The 20,454-nt window shown below is 47.8% G+C and overlaps 1 protein-coding gene across 6 annotated transcripts in view; it reads right to left on the bottom strand.

Annotated features, from left to right (window-relative positions):
• Erich6b (glutamate rich 6B) overlaps window positions 1–20,454 on the bottom strand; it is a 55,611-nt gene that overhangs the window by 11,200 nt on the left and 23,957 nt on the right. For 5 of the 6 annotated variants that reach the window (XM_040729737.1, XM_040729698.1, XM_040729775.1 and 2 more), the window contains 4 exons: window positions 19,840–20,000; window positions 11,180–11,257; window positions 7,015–7,097; window positions 322–458 (listed from right to left, as the gene is read on the bottom strand). In XM_040729737.1, coding sequence (XP_040585671.1) covers window positions 322–458; window positions 7,015–7,097; window positions 11,180–11,257; window positions 19,840–20,000 — 459 coding nt within the window. The remainder of the gene's footprint in view (window positions 1–321; window positions 459–7,014; window positions 7,098–11,179; window positions 11,258–19,839; window positions 20,001–20,454) is intronic. The other variant, XM_040729867.1, reaches the window with a different exon arrangement.

Here is a 20,454-nt window from a genome sequence, read left to right on the forward strand (position 1 = left end):
CACTGTGATCAAGGCCTTTTACCTGGGCTCGTGTCAACACACAAATCAATGACATTGCTTGCCTTTGCTTCTGTTTTCTGCCCCATATCCTGATGGTTTCCTTCCTTGTGAACTTTGGGCCTGGCAACGGGATCTTGTGTGCATATATGACTCTTGGGTGTTACCCGAGTCCTTGTGTCTGGCCTGGGCTTGCTTCCTGGCTTGGGGCTCCAGCCTGATCCTAGTTCAGTTCTCTTCCCCAGGTTGCAGTGTTTATACTCGGCCTGTTGCCACATTGGTTTCTTGGAACACACTGACCAGCTACCCTCATCAGTTACTTACAAGAGTCCCAGCTTCTTCCTGTTTTCGCTCTCCATTAGCTTATTCAGGGGCATTTCCATGTCCTCTTGCAGTTCATGGTGCGCGGCCAGTTCGGTGATTATCTCCCTGAACACAGTCTGATAGGAGCTTGGAAGAGACTACACAAGGATCACAAGATGACATACCCCATGAGTGGGGATTGACGTAACTTTTCTCTCTCCAGCCATGCCAGATGCGTCCTATCTACTGCTAAGAAACACCAGCTACGCGTGTGAGGCTGCTGAAGGGCTATGAGGATTCTCTTAAAGAAACCTTCCAGGGCCAGGATGATGGTCACTCAAGCCCAATGGTCTTAGTTTGATTCCTGAAATCCATGTAAAACACCAGATGTAGGGGCCTGAATCTGTAATGCCAGGATTTATACCGTAGGAGAGGACAATTACCCAGAAGCTTGGGACAACTACCATGGAGTTTGCAGAGTGGCAGCAGAAAAAGAGAGACAGACCCTGTTTCAATAAGGGAAAGGCAAGAACCAGTTCCCATGACTTGCTCTCTGACCTCTACACACACACACACACACACACACACACACACACACACACACACATTCTCTCTCTCTCTCTCTCTCACCATAAAAGTGCAAAAGGATAAAGAAACCTCCCACTTATATCAGACCCCCATTCTCTGAAGAATCGTGTATAGTATCTGTATGCTAAGAAATCTTTTGGGAACTGTCATGTTTTGACTGTGGAGATGGCTATAGAAGATAAACAATCTTCCATGTTTGAAGCATGTGGCAGGCTTTCTGCATTGTACACATGGCCAATCTCCCAAGGATGGCTGGCTTGCTCAAGATCAAGGCTTTGCAACACCTAGTGTGCGAGTAGTTCTGCATTGGAAGGGGCTTACGTTGTGGTCTTACTCTCTATGTCCTTGTAAGTGGGACCATTCGGTCCCAGGGCTATACTTTTGGCTATGACTGACCCTCAGGTGAATCCCAACCTTGTTTTTTTTTCTCACAGTTTTGATAGAGATGAAAGTAGACTTCATGAAGAGAGCTAGGGTGTTGGGGAAGTCTTATGCTAATAAAGCACTGTCTGGCCAATAGGAATCTAGATAGGTGGGGCTAGGAATCCAGGAGGATGCTGGGAAGGAGAAACACGGGAGCGTTCGAGATGTAATGCCATTGGGGTAGGAAGCCCGGAAACCTCTCTGGTAAGAAACATACTTAGATTAACAATTATGGGGTAATTACTTAAGTCAGAGCTAGCTAGTAAGAAACAAGTAAGGCCAACAGCTTCATAATTAATACAGCGTCTTGTGTGTTTATTTGGGGACTACAATGTGGCAGAGCCCAGGCGGCTGGCGGGGGATAAACCAAAGCGGCTAGCAAAGAAAAAGCTTCTCATAACACTAGGGATGATCATGCCTGTTCCCAGCACATCTCCAGGTTGAGGTTGGTATGGTTGTTATTGTTCAATATATGATAATAGATGTGTACCATTAACTTATTAGCCTCCTACAGTGAACAACTAACCTTATATTGCCTTTCTAAGTTACATCTGATGTGGGACAGTTATAGGACTATAGCTTTGTGGTTTGTGGTATTTCTAGGTTAAGGGGACAGCTTAGGACTGACTTGCCTGGTTGTGATCTCTGAATACCTTTCCTCTACACCCCATACCATTGCTTTAGGGAAGTTTGAGGTTAAGGCCCTTGATATTGGCATCCCTGCCTCCATATTCCTGGTGAAAACCCTACCCTAGGGATAGGAAGACTGTTTGCCTTGCTAGCGATGATTTCTCACCGGACCTTACAGTCCATGTTCTATTTGCCAGAAAATACAGTGTCCACTGTAAGCCCCCAGGTAGTAGACACAAGCAAATGGGTTCACCCAAGGTTCTTGTCTTATCGAGGCTGTGCTGCTCCCCTCTATGTGACACCATTTGGGGTCCTCCCATTTGCTTGTTCAGCCAACTGGGTGAAGCTGTTTATTCTCTCCATGAGGGTAAATTCACTTGGCACCCCAGAGGTGAGGTTTCCTATGCCCAGAGACACTCCTAGGTAAGTCTCTAGTTGTTAGAATAAAAAAAAAATGTTTGCACAGGCCGGGCGGTGGTGGCGCACGCCTTTAATCCCAGCACTCGGGAGGCAGAGGCAGGTGGATCTCTGTGAGTTCGAGGCCGGGCTGGGCCGATAGCCTCCAAAACAATACAGAGAAACCCTGTCTCGTAAAACCAAAAGAAAAAAAAAGTTTGCACAGAAAAAGTTGTTGTACATGAATGTATCTTAGAAGTAAAAACAAGTAATAGTAACTAGAAATAACAAGCGAATTGAGGTGTCAGGGTACCACTAAGAGGACTCAAGCTTCCTCTGTCTAGTTGTAACCCGGTGGCTTCTGGGATCCCCTCAAAAGGTTCCTTTGAAATGTTTTCAGCTGCCTGTACCATGTGACATTCCTTCTCCTAGGCTGGCTAAACTTGCCCCAACATATTTTCTATCAGTTTGCTTGGAGAAGTCCTGTTTTGCCAGGTTATATCAATGAGAGACACACGTTGGAAGTTCTGGGGAAAGGTCAACATGTTAAGGCTGAATGCTCCATGGTGATCACGTAACCTTTAAGATATGGGACTTCGAGAGGGGTCCTTAGGCTGCTGAAGGCATGCCACTTAAAGGGCTTGAATGGCCTTCCTCTCCCGCTTCCCCCTGCTTCTGGTTCAGGATGTGACAGAGGACTGAAATGGGTGGCGCCACCCCAGTCTTGGATGTGAACCTCCAGAACAGTGAATAATAAACCTCACTTTGTGAGTAGCCCGTGCCAGGTATTTCGTCACGGTGACACGGCTGCCGAAGACCCTGGCTGTTGGGAGGGACTGGCGTCTGTGCCCTGGCGCTGCCTCCGAGTTGCAGGCACCCGGTCCTTGAGCAGCAGAGCGGCTGGCTCCCAGCACTGCTGCCCACCTTCCCCTCTCCTTTCATTTCAGTCTAGGATCCCAGCACATCGAGAGGTGCCACTCACTGCTAGGGAGAGAGACTCCCTCACAGACAGGCCCAGAGGTTAGTCCTCTAGGTGATTCTCGATCCCGTCAAGTTGACGGCCAACATTAACTACCACAACCTTTACCCAGCACGACTTAGACCCTTCTATAAGTGAATGGTAGCTACTGAAGGAAGGACCTGGAGAGAAGACATGAAATGTCTTGGGAGGAGATATTATCTACAAGCATCGGAGAGGGGCCTGGGGCACAGGTTTCCCTCAGAGCTCGCAGAAGAGTCAAGACTGCCAACACACTTCTGTTGTAGACTATTATTTTAAGATGTGTTACCTGAGCCGGGCGGTGGTGGTGCACGCCTTTAATCCCAGCACTCGGGAGGCAGAGGCAGGAGGATCTCTGTGAGTTCGAGGCCGGGCTGGACCGATAGCCCCCCGAAACAATACAGAGAAACCCTGTCTCGTTAAAAAAAAAAAAAGATGTGTTACCTGTGCTTATGCTGCGGAACATTTGTTTAATGATGCAAAGATGTGTTGTATTCTCTTATGCTGCCTTAGTTTAACTCTGCAAAGCTGTGTTACTTTGCCTGTCTAATAAATAGCAAGGCAGGGGAAAGGATAGTCAGGGCTGGCAGGCAGAGAGACTAAATAGAAGGAGAAATCGGGGAGAAAAGGAGATCAAGGAGAGAGAAAAGAAGGGGCCAGGCACTCAGCAACACAGCCAGACACGGAATCAGAAGGAAAGAAAAGATATACAGAAAAAGAAAAAGGTAAAAGCACAAACGTAGATGGGATAAATTAAGTTAAGAAAAGCCAGCTAGATATTAGCAAAGCTAAGACTGGGTATAAATAAGAAAGAATAAACCTCCGAGTGCATTTATTTGGGAGCTGGGTGGCAGACCCCCAAAAAAGTAAAGAGCCCAAAGAGCAAAAAAACCACAACCACTACACACTTCTGCTGTCCAAACCAATTACTCCTCTGGGCTTTGTCTCAGAAGTCTAGGAAACTAATAGATTCTATGCCTCCAACCAAGATCCTTCTCCTTGGCTTTGTCTGGGTTTTCTCTGGACAGCACTCTGTGTGGACCAAGCGGAAGGTTTTGCCTTAACCTGCAAGCAGGGACTTTCATCTTTACTCTCCCGGTCTACTGAGTGTCACTGCGTTCTGTGTCATGTCCCTAAGCAACCAGACGTCATTGCTGTTCATCTGCACTGGTGGTGTGAAATTGTTTTTCTGTCCTCAGTTTCTCCATCGCAACCTATTATCTGGAAAGCTACCACAGTGACTTTCACTTAAAACTGTGAAATTGATTTTCAGTATTTCAGGGCATTTTGGAACTCCTAAAGATATACATATATGCACATACATACACACATTTATATGTATACACACACATATATACATACACACACATATATGTACGTGTGTAAATAATGCATATTTGAAATATATCTCAGTTAACTTTTTAAAAGATGCCTTACAGAAGTAGGAAAAGCCCCCAGGTGATTTGTGACATACTTTTTGAGCATGAAAAGACCTTTTAATACACATAAAATAATAGCTGGTAGTTGTAAGTGACCAGCCTCCCCACTTTAGCAGCCATGACAGGCTACCATGTCCTTGCATGACCTTGAGGCTCCTGTCCTGGTCACTAAGGTCAGATGCCCTCCTTTTGGCAAGAGACCAATCAGAAGTTAGCGGGCAGGGCTGTGCTTTATGGCTCTGGGTGTGCTTTACAGACAGTGCACAACATTGACCAGTGACGTGCAGAGCATAGCAACCACCCTGGGAGGGCCTATGGGCCATAACAACCAGTTGACCAATCAACACAGGGCAGGTCGTCTAAATCTGGAAGTGCACCAATCCTGACACTGTTTCATACCTCTAGACACTCCCCTTACGCTGCCCTTTAAGATCCCTGCCTTGAGGTTGCTTGGGGTCTTTTCTCCAGCCATCCTCTATGGTGGCTGTGTGAAGGGCCCGAGCTGATGGGGTTACCTCGCTAAATATCTACAATAAAAGGCTCTTTGCTTTTGCATCGAAATGGGCCTCTTGGTGATTTTTGGGTTCAAGATTTGGGCACAACAGTAGTCATAAGAGAAAACATTGATCAATGAGACTACATAAAAATAAAAAGTGGCAGGTTGTGGGGAAGGCCATGAAGGATTTGGAATACAAAGACTAAATAAAAGCTTCACAACACAGATGTCAGAAAAGGACTAGGCTCTTTCACATATTAGAGAGTGCCTAAAGGGCTGGAGGAGGAATGGTTAGATGGTTAAGAGCACTGACCATTATTCCAGAGGGCACAGGTTTGGTTCCCAGCACTCACACGGTGACTCACAACCATCTGTAACTGCAGACCCAGGGGATCTGACTCCTTCTGGCCTCTGTAGGCACCCGGCATGCTTGTGGTGCAAACCAAAGACACATGCACATAAAATAAATTTAAAAGAAGTTCTAGCCGGGCGTTGGTGGTGCACACCTTTAATCCCAGCACTCGGGAGGCAGAGGCAGGCGGATCTCTGTGAGTTCAAGACCAGCCTGGACTACCAAGCGAGTTCCAGGACAGCCTCCAAAGCCGCAGAGAAACCCTGTCTCGAAAAAAACAAAAAAAAAAAAAAAAAAAAAAAAAAAAAGAAGTTCTATAAGGACAGCCAAGAGACAGACACAAGGCTCACCAGCAGGAAAAGCGCCCACTGTCTCAGTCTGAGTGCAAAGGGCAACTTGTGACCATTTCCACCCTGCCAGGTGGTCTTGGTGATGGCCTTCATGGAGGGGCTCTCTCACTGTCTCTTGGGAAAGGGAAGATAGCACAAATTATTTGGATGGAAATCTGCCAGTTTTGTTTGTTTGGTTTTTGTCACAGGGCTTTACAGCATAGCCCAGGCTGACTCAAACTCATTATCTTCTGTTTCCCCAGTGCTGGAGTTACAGGTGTGGGTTATCACACACAACGACAGTTATCTTTTGAGTCAGGATGCAGATGCACAGTCTCTCTCTCTCTCTCTCTCTCTCTCTCTCATGTGTGCATGTTTCATATACTGGGTATACCAGAAAAGTACCCAATGATGGGGATAGGATACCAGTTAGATAAAGGTTTAAGATATGTATCGATGCTTGGTGGTGGTGGCACAAGTCTTTAAACCCAGCACTCGGGAGGCAGAGGCAGATGAATCTCTGTTAATCTGAGGCCTGCCTGATTTACAGAGTGAAACCCTGTCCTCTCCAAAGATATGTAATGAAATACAGATTTCCAAAATATATTATCAAGGGAAAAGTGAGAATAGACAGAATGTATACTCTAGTTTCATTGTGACTAATTGTGCTATAGCAATACCTATACTTAATATGTATTAAAATTTCTAGACATGTCCATAAATCACACTATAGAATAACTATTTCTGGGAGGTAAGGAGGAGAGTTGAAAATTTGTTTTGCAGCCTTTTTACTCTTTCAATATTTAAAAATCATCTGCACAAGGTAGCTTTAATATTCAAAAATCTAGGTTGAATCAACCACCTAAGGCAATAAATAAGTAAGTCTGGTTGTGTTTCATATCCTCTGATGGCAAAACCCTGGGATGGGGAGGCGCTTGTGATGAGCATACCCTGCTTGACCCACTTGTCCCAAGGAACATTCTGGAAGGATGCAAAGTGTGGCCTGAGTCTCCGGAAATCCGGGTCTACTTCCAGGGAGGGGAATGTGGCTCTTCACTTACATCAAAGGGTTCCTCTTCCTGCTTGTCAAAAGGCCCATTCATTATAGTGTCCCAAAAGGATCCTTGAGGGAAGCTCTCCGGGGCTTTCGGTTTGGGAAGGAATGTCGGAAGGAGGCACATTTGGAGGGAAAACCAAACCAGAGAGAAAAGGGGAAAAAATAGAAAAGAAATAGATTTACTACCTCACCCTCATCACTTCAATAAAAAAAAAAACCCACAGGCATCACCAGGCATCAATTACGTAAGGTTCGACATGGGAGTAATGATAAAACGGGCATGGGATAAGTAATTTCAGTGGCCTACTTAAGGGAGCTGCTGTGGTCTCGGTGTCTGATGGATGGCAACTGGACAAAGTGATGTTTGAATGAGGCAGGTGGACAGCAGGCAGATGGCTAGCGACTGGGTGGTACTACCCCCCCCCAACTGATGCCCAGACGTGAGACTGGAGAGACATGTTAAAAAACTGCAAAACACTGGATACCTGGGGTGGGGTTCAAGAAGGTGACTGGGGAGCCAACAGAGGAGATGGAGGGCAGGGGCTAGCTGCAGAGGTCCTTGTGGGTTGTCAAGAGGGGCTTTGCCTTCTCCAGGGAGATTCAGCCTGAATGTGTCTTTATGTCACAAGTTCCAAGACCTGTATCTGTCTCGAACTGGTTCTCTCAAATTTGCTGGTCTCTAGACTTGCCTATGGCTTACCACTGCTAAGTGAGATAGGAGAGGGTTCCCCAGTCCAAAAGGCTGAAGAGCATCTACCAGAAACGGTGCACGTCTTTGAGTTTCAGAGTCAGTCCTAGCCTGGAGGCTTAACATTGAACTGTAGAACTGATAATTATAACTCTGGTCTCCCCACCCCCACTCCCGGGATGGTGTGGCTCCAGAGGTAGGGCTTGGAGGAAGGTGTGGCTCTGGCTGGATAATGACAGTGACTTGTTGCCTCAGCTTCAGGATGATACAGGTTCTTCCAGCTGGGACATCCAGAGAGCCCAGAAAACCCAGTGAGGAGGCACAGGATTGGTTTAGTTCATTTAATTCTATGCCCTTATGCACGTAGGGCCCTGAGCAAGGGTATTCCTTGTGGTCTCCACCTGTTAATTTTGGGTTCAGCAGAAAAAGTCCCTACTCCTCCTTACTCCTGACAGGGTGACTGAGTAGGTTCCTTCTGTCTGCAGACCTCATGCATACCCACCGTTTGATCTAGACAAGCTTGTGGTAGCTGAGATTTCACAGGTGGCCATTTCCCCCTTTACTCTTACATACACATTTCACCACCTCTGGGGTGCTAAAGACACGGTACGCTCCGGCAGTAGTTTCGAGAAGCCACCTGGGAACACCCGGCAGGAACCCATTAGGGTTCCGGCAAGCACTCAGGAGTTCCCTGTAGCCAACATCCGAGAGGAAGAGGGAGTGGACAGGCATGATGGGAGCCCACGAGACTGCAAGGCAGGTGGCAAGGGCTAGATGCTCTTTCTCTACTGCGATGCCACTGACTCCTGTGGCCACCAGACATGGAGGCTGAGCCTGACTAGGGCCTGACACCAGCGACCTCTTATTTTAACAGGCTTTCCCGAATAACCCAGAGTTAACTGAAGGGGAGAATGAGTGTTTGTTGAAAGAAGGAGGTGATCTTGTCCTCCCTGAGTACTAAGCAGGGGTACTCAGCGGGCGGGCTCAGCGTGATCATTAAGCTTATTATCATCACTGGGTTCCATGCTCCTGTCAGCAGAGCACCGCCAACAGCAGCGGTGGGGAGCGGTGACTGGGCTGAATAACAGACTCTTTATTTCTAGTTAACGGTTCCTTTGGGGGTTTTCTGCTTCCATTCTGATGAGATCATTGTCTGTCCCACGGAGGGTGGGGAGAAGGGTGCGCCGGGCCAGGAGCGTGAGTGGACCTGTCTCATCAGACCTTACTCCTCCCACATCCTAGCCCTCCACCTGGGCCATCAGGACAGGAAGGCTCATCTTTAGGGTGGCTCGGAGGCCAGAGCTGACATAGCACAACACGCGATGACATACAGTTCCTGATAGCACATTCCCCCTCTCATCTGACTGTGAACACATTTTGATTCCACCTTGTTTGGGAGTGTCTCTGCTGAGACTGTTCTGGATGGAACTGCACACTTGGTTGCATTTCTGTTAAGGCTCTTCTTGATAGAACTGCACTCTTGAAGGTGTGATAAATGTTGAGCTGTGTATATTTCCCACACAGAAAACCTTTGGTTGGCCAAAGTTTACTTACCTCCTGAGCTGTCTCCTTGGTCATCTGTTCACTTCTTTCCAAACCTAGTTGTAGCAAGTGCCTCGCCGAGTCTGTTTAGCGGGAGAGTCACACCCCAAGACCCGAGCATCTCAGTCCCAGCCCGGATTCTTCACGGGCCCAGAAAATCCAGCAAGCCAAGTGTTTGATCAGTCTGACTTGCGTTCAGTGAGACCCCCTCTCCCCCAGATGTCTCCTCACGGTCATCTCCATCCACTCACCTCTGCCTGTTCCTTGCACGTGAATACCACTGTTCAAGGCTGTGTTTGTAACTGAGCCCCACAGTTACAAAATCCCATCACAAAAATCCCACTGCCAAGGTCCTTACTGCATCCCCTAGTCCTACTGCTCTGGCTCCCAGTAAGACTCCTCTGGCTGTGTCACTGAAGTTTTTGTTTGACAGCAGATGAGGGGAGGGAGGAGAAAACAGTGTCTAGTCCTTGGCCAGCTCTGAGCAATGGGCAGCCCTACCCCACAGACTAATGAATCCTGTCTTCACCCCTCCACTCTTCTTTCCCAGACCTAGCCATCTGGAATCTGCATCCAGACAGGATTCTCACTACTAGGGAAGAATTCTTCCACTGAAGTAGATTTCCAACACAACCGTGTCACACATTAGCATTTGAACAGCGTTTATCCAAAACAACTGTGGCAATGGACTAAGATGGAGAAAATCCTATTTAACAGGTAACTATCTGGAGTTGTAGAGAGGTGCATCGTCTAGAGTCTGAGGTGTGGGAGGGTATTGAATAGGGTGTTAGTGTATATTTAAGATCAGAACACTCAGCCCTTTCCCGTCAGTTTAGTCTCTAAATTGTTTTCTGGTGAGCATGGCTCTGGGTCGTTGCTCCTATTAGGTGATGAAGATATGCTGTGCAGGTTGGGATTTTCTCCTGTCTTAGTCTTTAATGGGAGTCCTCTCAGCCCTCATTAATAAACACTGAACGCCTCAAAGGACTCCATATATAGGCGTGCCAAGCCTTTTCTCTACATAATAGACTAGCCCAGTGACACAGCGCATCTCAGAAAGCTGTTTCCGTGACCTCGGGAACTGAGCCACAGCGTGGATCCACTGTAAATGTGGAGTCCCTCTCTGTACCAAGGCTTTTGAACATGGAGACAGACTTCTAGTCCTCTGCCGCATGGGCCATTCTGCTTTCCTCTGAAGTCTCCTATTTTCTGTTTTGGTCTCCTTCTTCAGGAGGGTTGGGGGCTGTGTGCCAGCATATCTCCAGGTTCCCCTCCAGGGCTTGATATACACCTCGTTAGCAAGGGAGCAATCACCTGCGGGCATCTTCCCAGCCCACAGTACTCTGCAGGAATCTCTAAATAGTAGGCTAAGGTGGACTCTTACTCTAATCTTCCTCTTTCTCTGTTTTACTGGCCTCAAATGCTGAAAAGAATAGGAGAAATTATTACTGCCGTGTGGATGTGTGTGCACCTCTTAGTCCCTGAGGGAATCGATTTTAAAATCACCTCTTAAGTAGCTGAGGGAGAAAGGTGATGGCTGGAGATCACACATACAGAGAGAAGCTAGGTCCACAGCAGTCAGGGGCCCGTGGGGACACTCCGTGAGCATTGCCCCTTCCCTTTGTTCCTGTTTCTTCTTTCTCATTAGAGTTTGGAGATATCTTCCTCAGTGAACAAAAGAGCCACTGGATGAGCCGTGTATGATTACCATTATTTTCCTACTTGCCTCCAGCCATAGTTACTGCTTCTTATCCTCTCAAACCATCCATGCCCCTGCCTCTATGTTCCAGGGATGATGCCTTGGCCATGGACGGTAAGTGAGGATGCCTGGCTGAGGGAACACTCTCCTCAGCAGGGCTCAGGCTACTTTCGCCCTTCTTACCTTCTTGTAACTGGGTTAGGAACTTCTACAGTCATTTAAACTCATCATAACCATTACCTTCCAACTCAGATTTCTTCAGTGTTAACGCGGCGGAAGAGTCTTGGTCTAGAATTGTTTTTGATATTAAGGGCCTTCCTGTGAAAAGATGAAAGAGAGTGGCCATTCTGATTTTTAGGGCTTAGCAATGGGTCCATGTTGTACATATGGGTCTGTACACTGGGGTTCTAGGCAGCCGAGGGCTGACTGAGGGAGGGGGAGGGTGGAGGCTGCAGGGTATGACTGCCTTGACTTCTCTGGTGACTTACTGGAGGACTGGAGTAACTGTGGTCTCCCCTGGCCATCCCTGGGCTAGCATGGCTGGAGGTCAGGGTGGGCTCAGAGGTTCGCGCCAAGAACTCCCCAGGAGACACATATTGGGAACAGCACAGCCAGCTGACAGATCTGCTGAGCTCCTGCTTCCTTTACTGTGTTTTCCTTAGACCTTACACACGCTACGTCACTCTGGTTTATGTCTTCTGAAACTTCCATTTCTGCTCCTTTTTGGGTTTCGTGCCACCATCTCTTCTTATTCCTAAACAGGTGCGCACCCAAGCACGCGCGTGCGTGCACACACACACACAGTTCTCTTACAGGCACATAGGCACACACGCTCTTACACACAGACTGTCTCACACATACTCTTACTCACAAATACACACACTCCCTCTTACCCACACATATACACACAACACACAACACACACACTCTCTTTCACACACACATGCACTTTCTCTCACACACACACCTTCTCTCTCTCTCACACAACACATTCTCTCTCTCACACACTTTCTCTCACACACATACACTCTCTCACACCTTCTCTCTCTGTCTCTCACACACACTTTCTCTCTCACACACACACTTTCTCTCTCTCACACACACTTTTTCTCACACACTCACATACACTCTCACACACCTTCTCTGTCTCACACACACACTTTCTCTCACACACTCACATACACTCTCACACACCTTCTCTCTCTCACACACACACCTTCTCTCTCTCACACACACACCTTCTCTCTCTCTCACACACACTTTCTCTCACACACACTTTCTCTCACACACTCACATACACTCTCACACACCTTCTCTCTCTCACACACACTTTCTCTCTCACACACCTTCTCTCTCTCACACACTTTCTCTCACACACACACTTTCTCTCACACACACTTTTTCTCACACACTCACATACACTCTCACACACCTTCTCTCTCTGTCTCTCACACACACTTTCTCTCACACACACTTTCTCTCTCACACACACACTTTCTCTCACACACTCACATACGCTCTCACACACTTTCTCTCTCTCTCACACACACACTTTCTCTCTCACACACCTTCTCTCTCACACACACATTCTCTCTGTCTCACACACACACTTTCTCTCACACACACTTTCTCTCTCACACACACACTTTCTCTCACACACTCACATACGCTCTCACACACTTTCTCTCTCTCTCACACACACACTTTCTCTCTCACACACCTTCTCTCTCACACACACATTCTCTCTGTCTCACACACACACTTTCTCTCACACACACTTTCACTCACACACACACACTTTCTCTCACACACACTTTTTCTCACACACTCACATACACTCTCACACACCTTCTCTCTCTGTCTCTCACACACACTTTCTCTCACACACACACCTTCTCTCTCACACACACACTTTCTCTCTCACACACACACTTTCTCTCTCACACACACACTTTCTCTCACACACACTTTTTCTCACACACTCACATACACTCTCACACACTTTCTCTCTCTCTCACACACACACTTTCTCTCTCACACACCTTCTCTCTCTGTCTCACACACCTTCTCTCTCTCACACACACTTTCTCTCTCTCACACCTTCTCTCTCTCTCACACACACTTTCTCTCACACACACTTTCTCTCACACACTCACACCTTGCATTCTGTTCTTGGCAGCAGAAGAGGAACAGGCACATGAGGAAAAGGAAGCACAATGCTACACCATTTACAGGAGGGCTAGGTTTCCATCCGGCTCTCAGTGCGTGATCCCCAGCAGTCCCATAAATAAGAATGCTAAGCTCAGAAAACACATCTGTCTTGGTTAGGGTTACAATTGCTGTGGTGAAACATGATCAGAAGAAACTTGGAGAAAAAAGGACTTATTTGGCTTACACTTTGACATTATAATCCATCATTAAAGGAAGTCAAAACAGGAACTCAAACCAGGCAGGAACCTGGAGGCAGGGGCTGATGCAGAGGCCAGGGAGGGTGCTGCTTACTAGCTTGCTTCCCCTGGCTTGCTCAGTCTGCTTTCTTATAGAGCCCAGGACCATCAGCCCGGGGATAGGACCACCTACAATGGATTGGGCCCTCCCTGCATTGATCACTAATTAGGAAAATGCCCTACAGGCTGGGCCGCAACCTCATCTCATGCAGGCTTTTTCTCAGCTGAAGTTCCCATTCCTCAAATGACTCTAGCCCGTGTCAAGTTGACGTAAAACTAGCCAGCACATCATCCTACCACAGAATTGCCTTGACTGACAGGAGCCATCTCTCCTCTGCCCTGAGCAGTCTGTCCCCGCTCTATAGGACAGACCACGAGGAGGCAGCTTGCGGCACTGTGCAGTGAGTACCAACTGCTCATCAGCAATTGCCATCTTCCAGACGAGCACGCTGCTTCACGTCAACAGTTCTTTGGGTTATGGTGTCTCAGGTTCACCTAAGCCCAGCTTTCTGCCGAGCCCCAGCCAACAGACTTCTATTCCTTGTAGAATGTAGTATTCCCCGCAAGTGAACACGTCACCCCAGGCCGAGTGTAATAGCCGTTGCTCTTGGTTACGTTAGCTTTTCTTGTCCCGTTTACCCACTGGGATATTGCTGAGTGAGACCTGGCAGTACACAGGTCCCCTCCAGCTGTGCCCCCTCACTCCCCCTTACTTGGTGTTTGGGGGAATCTAACAGAGCAGCATCTGTTATGAATTACCAGCGTTTTTTATTTTTTCCTAACCCACTCCTGGCCTGTGTTTCTGCCTGTCAAAATCTGGACTCTGATTATATTATCAAATGCAGCTCACCCACAAACAGAAACAGTTCTTCCACATTTGCAAAGGCTGCCCCGGGGAGAGCCTCATGGCTTCCCACTGGAGATCAGGTTGAGTCTGAGCTATCCAACAGTTCCCTGGGGACTGTTCTCTTCTCGCTGCGTCGTCTCCTGATGCTCTGCCTTGTCCCCAGACACTGAGAAGCCTTTGGACATTAAAGGCCATTAAAAAAAAGACAACCAACATTAAAGGATTGTTCCTGACGGCTGTATGCTGGTTGTTGAGGCCGGGATACTCTCAATATCTGTCCTAGATTGGCCATGAGCTCATCTCCCCAATTTCTTAAAACTCCTTTGATCCCACAAAGATAGCTGAGCCAGTTTTGTTCTCTCTATATTTAAGGGCTACTTTGTCTAGGCTGGAAGGCAGCAGTCACCATTCTCTTCTGACTTTTTAAGCAACTTTGGTTTCTGATACTTCTTATTCAGTTTGTTGTGCTTTTTCTAATCCAAAGGTGGTTTTCTTTCCCAGTGAAGTAAAAAACGAAAGAGTGGATGTAGAATTTGACTCTGCCATTGCCAGCATTGAGGAGTGTAGCCAGGTCTGTTATAACCTTCTTTGTGCTCTAGTTACTTTTTAGCAGAGCCCCAGGGGCTGGAGAGATGCCTCAGTGATTCACAGCACTTGCTGCTCTTGGATTTGGTTTCCGGCACCCGTGTCTGGTGGTTCACAACTGTCTAAAACTGCAGTTCTTCTGGCGGTGTCCAGTGCCCTCTTCTGGCTTCTGTGGGTACTGCACTCACATGGTGCATATACAGACAAGCAGATATAAATAAAAGAACCCCTGTTTTTGTTCTTCAACTTTCTTTTTATTTATTATTTGTGTCTTTCACATCATGACTCCAGATCCCACCTGTCTCCCCTCCCATAATAAAACAAAATAAAATTTAAGGGAAAAAGAAAGGAAAAACCTTGTCATGGGAGCTGCAGTGTGACACAGTCAGTCACGCAGTAAACCCCTTTATCCACACATGTAGGCATTCATCCTAAAGAATCAGCAGTCTGGTCCGAGGCCCCTGGTTTCTGCTGTACTGTCAATGCTGGGCCATCACTGGGACTCTTCCTGTGTCATGGAGACTTTGTAGTCCTGGGCCCACAGGACTGGCATCCCCCTCCGCAGTTCATGGTCCAACATATCACAGATAGGGTGGATGTTGGGGTGGGCCAACACAGGCCCCTCTGTTTTTTATCTTAATATTGTTGCTATTTGACAGGAATGTCTCTCCTTAGATTCAGTTTTCCAGACCACATTCTTAAAGTTCAAAACCATTCATTTTTCTTCATTCATGTCTAAGAAACATCACCATTTTTTTAAACCTCTGCACTTGACTCTTTGGAATCCCAGACTAGGGACCAGAGGTATGGCTTTGGTGGAGCACATCCTGCACGCTCAAGTTACTGAGATTCATTTCCAGCACTGAAAACGAAATCCAAGCCCACGGCCACCAAAGGACACACTGTGCAAACACACTGGTTCACACTCTGGGGAGTTTTCCACTGGTTCACACTCTGGGGAGTTTTCCAACGCTGGCCACATCTCTCTTGCCAGGGGGCTTAGAGGATCACAGCCCCGCTCATCCACATTTTCAAACACATGCTTCTATCTGTGTCTTTAGAGTAGGATGTGCTACCTAATCTAGAATCAGGAGAGGGTTCAATCACACTCTCCAAAGCTTTAACAAGTGTATAGCTGCCAGCTATGTGCCAGGTGCTAAGTCTCGATTTTTCTGAGCCCAGATGTAACACCCAGTGTTAGGATTTCTGGACTCCTTTGCTTATGACCTACCACATGTCTAGGTAGACAGTCTTTTGGGACTGTAAACAAGCCTTTCTGGTCCTCCCTTCTGGATTGTGAGGAATTCTCGGTTCTTTAGTATTCTTTCCATGCAAGTTGCCCCCTTCTGGGAGAACAAATTTCAGGGATTTATCTGGGCAGTTTTGTGAGTGAAATCTGTGCCATACAAGATACTGTTCCTGACCTGTGTGTTCCCAACAATGTCATAATGAAGAGTTCCTCAGACACAAGAGCCTCGGCCCCATAAGATTTATTCTGAGCTGAGTAAAGGTCCCCAGTTCACCATCGTTCATGTTGTGAAGTCTTCCAGGGTCCGTGCTAAGAATGCTGACCTCAGCTCATCTCAGGCAAGGATCCAGATAAGGGCTAGAAACAAGCATCTTTGCTGGACTCTTGGATCGTGCCTGGTCTCATCTCCACCCTGCCCTGCTGGCCTTCAGTCCCAAGCTCTCAGCCCTGTGGTCTGCTTCTACCAGTTGCTGTGTTTCTACAAAAAGCGGAAGGTACTTTCTCCTGAGAAAGCGGATCCTTAGCTGTTTCTGTCCTGTGTAGGAATCTTCAGTAGCACATGCCCTGGTGTCAGGGGTCTGTCTCTCCTCCCCACCTCCTGACCTGATTTGTGCTTCCCCGCCATCCTTGACGGGTACCTCCAGGTCCTGTCCATTCTCGCTCATCCCCTTTGGAGAAGCCACAGCTCTTTTGCTAGCCTCTCTCTAGCTTGCAGCCAGCCTGTGATGCCACTGGTGGGCATCTCTGTGTCGTTTGGGACTTTAGTCCGTGCACACACTCTGGCGAGGCTGAGAATGGGAAGTGATTCAAAATCATTTCCCAGTATAGCGTGGCAGGAGGCACAATGGGCTTGCCTCTGAAAGCTGCCTTCATGGGTGAGCCTGGTCACCATGATCTTGTTTCCCGGGCTTAAGAGACTTCCCCCGGAGAGTACAGCCTTCTTCAGCCAGATTGGACATAAATACGCTCCTATATTTGGCAGTGACCCCATCCCCGAGAGATGCTCAATTCTCTCAGCCCCTGTTCTCCTACTTGGTCCATTCATTGACCATACAGCCGTGTTCCAGTTACCCTCAGAGTCCTCCAAAAGATTATAATCCACAGGCAGAAGACGAAAGAAAATGCTCCATGAATTTTCAGGGACTGTTTGCTCTTCCTTGTGTTTCAACCTCCGCTGCAATGACTCAAGGGAGAGGCTGCCTCTTCCTAAGGTTTGCTGGGGTGCACTGACAAGAGACAAACTAGACCCGATACACAACTGGATGGTGCTTGGATGAAACCACAAAATGTTAATCACTTTAGAAGCTTCGAAACCCTTTCCATGGTGGTGGGGGTGGGGGTGGTGGGGTGTGGCGTATGGGGCGGGCAGAACTGGAAGTACAGACAGGTTTATAAGAACAGACATGATGTTTCAGGGTATCCTATAGGCTCACTTAGTAAACAGTGACCACGGACAATGTCCACTGTCCAGCATGGAGAAAGGAAGGCAAGTGATTCTGTTTGGAATGCTGAGTGGGACTGAAATGGAAGCCAAGAGCGCGTAGCAGAAGTCTGTTCATGCCTGTCAACAGGTTGTAGTCCCTTTCCCCGCAGTAACTGAAAACGCAGAGCAAGCATGAGAGGTGATTACTTTCTTGTGCAGTGGGTACGGACCTTTTCCAGCCCTTGTTGCCACCTTGGGTCCTTGGATTTAATACCACGGCACCGTAGGTGAGTCCACAGTCCACGGACTCATTCTTGACTCTCCTCAAGTAACCGCAGGAAACTGGGTGTGTTGTTATTGAGCCTGGCTTGGAGGCTGCAGAACAGTCCACACCTGTGGCTGCTGATGCTGTAGCATTTGATTAGGAGGTGTTTGCTACGTAATGCCCGGCTGTTCGTGAACGCTTACTCAGTGTTTGGTGGCTTTAAGGCCTCAGTCTTGGGAAGATGTATCGTTACAAAAGATGCTCACACAGATCAGAGAGGCATGGTGCAACCTAAGTGTGGACGCAGGAGTGGTCTTCGTTAAGCCCGGATACCAAAAGGACTGTGGATGAAGGAGGCACAAAGGTCTCAGAGGGTCTTTCTGGTATGTGTCCACAATGGTGCCACCAGACCCTGGGCCTTTCCTTCCCACACAGCCTCTTTATCCTCTTCCCTCCCACATTCATTTAAGCTTAGTGCTGACACTTGCTAGGCAGTTAGTAAGTCCCTTTAGAGTCTTGCTTATGCATATTTAGATAAAAGCTCAGTGTTCTCCCACAGATGTCGCCAAGTCTGCATGGTTCCAGTTCTTGGGGGGGGCATGAAAATTCATCTGTGGACCAAATGAGTTCCTTGAGCCTGGGAAAACACACCATCTTACACCGGCTTGTGTGGGCCTGTCCTCTATGTCTCCACTGTTTCTGGAGTGGCTTGTTCAGCCACCTTTGAGTCACAAAATTTAGCGGGCAGGGGTTGGGGCCGGGAGGTAAGGTGATGGAGAATCTAATTTAACTGCTGTCATGATTACAGATGGGGACTAAATCTGTGCATCAACCATGGGTCGATCCTACCAAGGCTGAACTTCAATGATTAATAATGGTAAGAAATGCTGTTCAGTTTTCCACCGCTAGGAACCAGAGGGAAGGGCTTTTGATCTTAATTGGGCAGGGAATTGAGACCATTGATGCCGTCCCCCTGAAATCTTTTTTGTGTATTTCATTGTAAGATGGTTTGGCCTGGATTTGAGATGGAGCTATGTGGTGATACATTATTTATGATTTATTAAAGCTTGCCTGAGGATTCAGAAAGCAAAGCCAGCCACAAACTATCGAGGTCAGGCAGTGGTGATATACACCTGAAATCCCTGCAGTCATACTAGCTAGCCAGGCAGTGATGGCACACACCTTTAATTTCAGGACTCAGGATTAAGAGGTAGATGGATCTCTGTTAGTTCAAGGCCACACTGGCTACACGAAATTGATCCAGTCCTAAAAGAAACAGCTCACACAAAGGTGATCTCAGAACCTGGGATCAGACTCCTTTAATCCCAGCACTAGGGAGGTGGAGACAGGAGTGATATGGCTGGGCAGAGAGAGGAGTAAAAGGAGGAGGAGACAGGGATTGAGAGTTTTTGCCGCTGAGGATTCGTGGAGACAAGATTGCCATTTCAGCTGGGTAGAGCTGAGAGCTGCTGGCTTGGTTGCTTTGTTTCTCTGATCTTCAGCTTGAAGCTTGAACCCCAATATCTGTCTGCAGGTCTTTTGCAGCTACAGAGCTGTCTTAAGATGAATGCCAAGACACTGTCTGAGGTGACCTTTGTTCTGCTAACTAGTCTCCATGGATATGATCTATTGCCCCAAAGAACCAGTATACAACCTGTGAAGGGAATGCTTTTGCCCCTGAGGGAGGTGCTGCTCATGCTCACACAGCAAAGGACAGGAAGACTAACAAGGGGGAGAGAGGAGGCAGGAAGGCAACACCTGTATCAGCTCTTTGCAGATCCTCCCAGGAGGGTCTGGGATGTGTTGTGGTAGGGGACAGGGCTGCCAGAGGAGTTCACTTCTAACCCAAATATGTCTGGCTTGGCATCCTATCTCCCAGAACTGTGCCATGTTGTAAGTACAGGAGACAGCACTCATGCCTCAGTAACACGCATGCGCGCACACACACACACACACACACACACACACACACACACACATGCACGCACGCACGCACGAACGCTACAAGGCCATTCTGCCCATCTCAGGCATAGGAACACGCCCATGGGGTCCTGGTTGGGTGTAGCCTCCCTTACACAACTTACTCCCAAAGTAGGGCCATTCCGTCTGACTGCTCTGGTCTCTTAGGGCGGCAGGGACTACCAAACTGTAGTAAGAGGACGTGGCAAACTTCAGGTCATGGTCAGAGCTTGGGGGAGTGGTAGTCAGGATATTGAATACTTGAATAGGACTGGGAACTGGGTTCCTGTCAAAGGGGAGGAAAAGGGTTGGTTAATTTACATACAGAAGTCAGGTTTGGAACCCAACTACATGGCTACTTATCAGTCCCAGGTGGCTGAGTTCAGAAGACTAGAGGCACCAGCTTGTGGATCACACACAATAGACGTGTGGCTCCTCCATGCAGCCAGCTGCTGTTTCATTAAACCCTGAAAGGATCTATGGATGCCTTCACTGACAGCAGAATATTCTAGAACACTCCCCATCAACCCTGGTCCAGAACCCTGCTTATTATCTCTTTAGGAGTGTGAAAACCACAGAAGTACATGTCATAAATGACAAAAGGCCAGGGTAGCATGCCATGATTTTAGAGCAGTTAAAGTTGAACATGGAGGTTTGTCCCTGTGGGTGGCTCACTGCTGTCTGAAGGGATGTTCATGTGGATGGTAGAGTGTTGGGATGAGGTGTGGGCTCTGCAGCTG

This window comes from Mesocricetus auratus, unplaced genomic scaffold (assembly GCF_017639785.1).
Source record: "Mesocricetus auratus isolate SY011 unplaced genomic scaffold, BCM_Maur_2.0 Super-Scaffold_2245, whole genome shotgun sequence".
Classification (NCBI taxonomy): domain Eukaryota; kingdom Metazoa; phylum Chordata; class Mammalia; order Rodentia; family Cricetidae; genus Mesocricetus; species Mesocricetus auratus.